The sequence below is a fragment of the Austrofundulus limnaeus genome, unplaced genomic scaffold (assembly GCF_001266775.1).
Source record: "Austrofundulus limnaeus strain Quisiro unplaced genomic scaffold, Austrofundulus_limnaeus-1.0 Scaffold792, whole genome shotgun sequence".
NCBI lineage: Eukaryota > Metazoa > Chordata > Actinopteri > Cyprinodontiformes > Rivulidae > Austrofundulus > Austrofundulus limnaeus.
The window spans coordinates 113,884-117,120 of record NW_013953194.1 but is presented as its reverse complement, the minus strand read 5'-3'; the positions used below and the strand labels follow the sequence as shown (position 1 = coordinate 117,120).

General features: G+C 40.4%; 1 protein-coding gene across 2 annotated transcripts in view; it reads right to left on the bottom strand.

Moving 5' to 3' along the window:
* Positions 1-436: 436 nt before the first annotated feature.
* LOC106532555 (macrophage colony-stimulating factor 1 receptor 2) overlaps positions 437-3,237 on the bottom strand; it is a 32,799-nt gene continuing 29,998 nt past the window's right edge. The window contains exons 17-22 of one of the 2 annotated variants that reach the window (XM_014028647.1): positions 2,348-2,470; positions 2,097-2,208; positions 1,875-1,974; positions 1,678-1,804; positions 1,481-1,606; positions 437-1,303 (exon numbers count right to left, since the gene is read on the bottom strand). In XM_014028647.1, the coding sequence (XP_013884101.1) occupies positions 1,517-1,606; positions 1,678-1,804; positions 1,875-1,974; positions 2,097-2,208; positions 2,348-2,470 (552 nt within the window). In that variant the 3' untranslated portion in view covers positions 437-1,303; positions 1,481-1,516. The remainder of the gene's footprint in view (positions 1,304-1,480; positions 1,607-1,677; positions 1,805-1,874; positions 1,975-2,096; positions 2,209-2,347; positions 2,471-3,237) is intronic. The other variant, XM_014028646.1, reaches the window with a different exon arrangement.

Here is a 3,237-nt window from a genome sequence, read left to right as displayed (position 1 = left end):
GGAATAGTCTCATGCACTGATAAAATAGTCTCATGCACTGATAAAATAGTCTCATGCACTGATAAAATAGTCTCATGCACTGATAAAATAGTCTCATGCACTGATAAAATAGTCTCATGCACTGATAAATTAGTCTCGAGAATACTCCACCAGTGCATGAGAATATTTTATCAGTGCATGAGACTATTTTATCAGTGTGCACTGATAAAATAGTCTCATGCACTCAGGTAAAGCTCAGAAACAAATGAATTATTGTGGCTCGATGGATTGTTAGTAAATCTAAATCTCATTCTCATAACTTCAGTTGCATTAAATCAAAACAAACTGCAGAAATTTCAGAAGTTGTAGGAAGTTGGATTTTCAACCCCTGTAAACCCAAGAATTTTAGTATATTTTTAGAAATATAAACTAGTTGAACATTTAAAAAATCCTAAAATACAAACAACAAATTCAAACTTTATTAAGTTTAAATTTTAATTTAGGACAAAACTGACATCTATGTTTTGCTTTAACAATAAAATGATCCAGATCTTTATATATAATAGTTTCAAACATGTTTGAGTCGAACAGAAAAAAATGTAAAAACTAACCAACAGAAATGATTGCTTTTTATAAAAAATCATTTAAAAACAATAAAAATGATTTAAATACTTTGAATCCTTACATTAAGTTTTTTTCCAACATGTTTTTTCTGATTGTTTTAGTTGACAAAACATTTGTTAAAATGTGGAAATCAGGCTGAAAAATCAAACATTTAGTTTATAAAATGACAGGTTTGGTTTCAGAAACATCTTTTGTGAAAGCGTTCTGCTGGTGATGCGTTCTGATTGGATCAGAGGATTATGCTGCGTTTTAGTTGTATTCTGAGGTCGGAATTTCAGACTTCCTAGTTGGAAATATCAAGTGGAACACCCACTAATGTTGTAATTTTGAGTGTGGAACTCGGTGCAACACAATCATACCTGAGCATGTGTGATGTCATCAGTTCAACATGGCTGCTCCTCTAAGCAGCAAAGGGAAACTCTTCTGGTTTTGTCCAGTTTTGTGTTGTTTACCTTGCATTAAGTCAGTCATACATGTAGTACGTAGAGCACTGTTGTGTTATTGTTGCATTATTCCATCAAAGCAAGAAATAAAAACTCTTTTTTCAATGTTCTGACAAGGTGGAACCTAGAAGCCTTTCAGCTCAGAACTGACATCAGTCTGACGTCACAGTGTTGAGGAACGCAGCGTTAGGAGAGCTGGTAGATGTTCTTCCTGGTCAGTTCCACCCCCTCGCCATCTTCATTGTTGTCATGGTGATCTGTGAGCAGGACAGGAAATAAAATCACAAAACGTCCACGTGTTTATGGTGAAGGAAGTGATTTAATATTCTCACAAGTTACAAACTGATTTTCACATCCTTCAGTGAAGTAAAAACAGGTGCAGCTCAACAATTAGAAGAAATGTCTCATTTAAGACCTGAGTTGTCCATAAACACCTTTCTGTCGGTACGTTGAGTGAGTGCAAACCAACTCTAACCTCCTTCTTCTTTTGTTTTGAACATTTCACCTCGGACCTCCTCGTTTTCTTCTTCTATGCTCTCATCAATGTTTTCATATGTCACCTGAGGGAAAACAATAACTGATAAAGTTTCAGTTTGTCAGACAAAACTGAGGACAAGAAGTGTTTCTTTACCTGCTCATTGTGATGGGACAGTATGTCGTTGGTGGAGGGGAGGAGCCTGTTGATGAGCTGACCAATCGTTTTGAAAGTCGGCCTGTGGGTGGGCTCCAAACTCCAACAGAGCCTCATCAGGTGATACCTGAGTGCACAGGTAAGTATCATCTCAAGAAAACTTTGATTAACAGCAACATAAACATGTTCCTGCTCACATTTCATTTGGAGAAAAGTCTGGCTGATCCATGTGGTGTCCATCTTTGATCATCTTGTAGAAGTTTGTATCCACAGCAACGTTGGGGTATGGACTCTTACCTGAGCCAATGAGCAGAGAGAGAGAGGCTCAGTCTGTGTTGTCAGGCAGGTTTTCAGCTGAAGTCCTGTTGAACTAAATTCAGCTTGTTGAATCTGGTCATGTTTGGTGTTTCCACACTTACCAAGAGAGAAGATCTCCCACAGCAGGACTCCATAGGACCAGACGTCACTCTGGACGGTGTAGACACACTGGAAGATGCTTTCAGGAGCCATCCACTTCACTGGCAGGCGGGCCTTTCAAAATAAGATACAGACTCAAAATACACAGGAAGTGTCAAAAACAAACAGTCACAGAAGAGAAGCCCAAACAAGTTTTAGGGTCTTTATGTAGAACTCGAGTGTCTTCTGTGGTGCGTTTTGTTGATTCACTGACATTTCCTTGAACGATGTAGCTGTCRTCATTTCGAATGTCCCGAGCCAAACCAAAATCACAGATCTTTGCAACACGACGATCCGTCAGCAACACGTTCCTCGCTGCCACGTCTCTGTGGATGCACTAAGCAACAGACAGGGATGGATCATTGTCAGTGACCAGTATAGTCCACATTCTTCAGACACCTCTGGAACAGACCCATGAGCCCTTAAACCTGGTTTAGGACTCCGGTAAAAAGGCAACTCTAAGACTTTGTCCTCACAAAGCATGTAGATGTGTGTCCTCGCAGAATGTCAATTGTTTGCTCTGAGTCTCTTGTTTTTCTTATGTTTTGTTTTTAAATTGAGTTTTTTAAATCCAACTTTAAAGCTCTTTTATGCTCTATGTTTAYATTTAATGATAAGACTAAAAGGTACGAATAATCAAAGTTTGGCCTTCCTTCAACATGGAGATGTTTGCTGAAGCTGTTGGACTATCTTGGTGGAGGCTCAGACCATCTTCCCTACTTCCTAGTCTGAGGTCTGCTCCATCCATCGTGCTTAATGGGCCAAGGCCTGATCCATTTGCTGAGCCTGCTCTGCAGCCGGGGGTTTGCTCTGTCTGCACTGCCACACAGACTGAGGTTTGGTTCTTCTGTCCTGCTCTGCAGCCCAACCCTCTGGTTCTGCTGCCTGTGTCATCAAGCTACTCTTCACCAACCTATCAGCAGTTAGTCTCCATTCTGCTCTGCAGTAGGTGGCCTTCTCCAGCCTTTGAGCAGCTCGCTCCCATTAGCCTGTGGCTGCAAGCTTCATTCTGCCACTGTCTTCATCAGACATCATCTCTAGGCCACTGTCTTCATCAGACATCATCTCTAGGCCACTGTCTTCATCAGACATCATCTCTAGGCC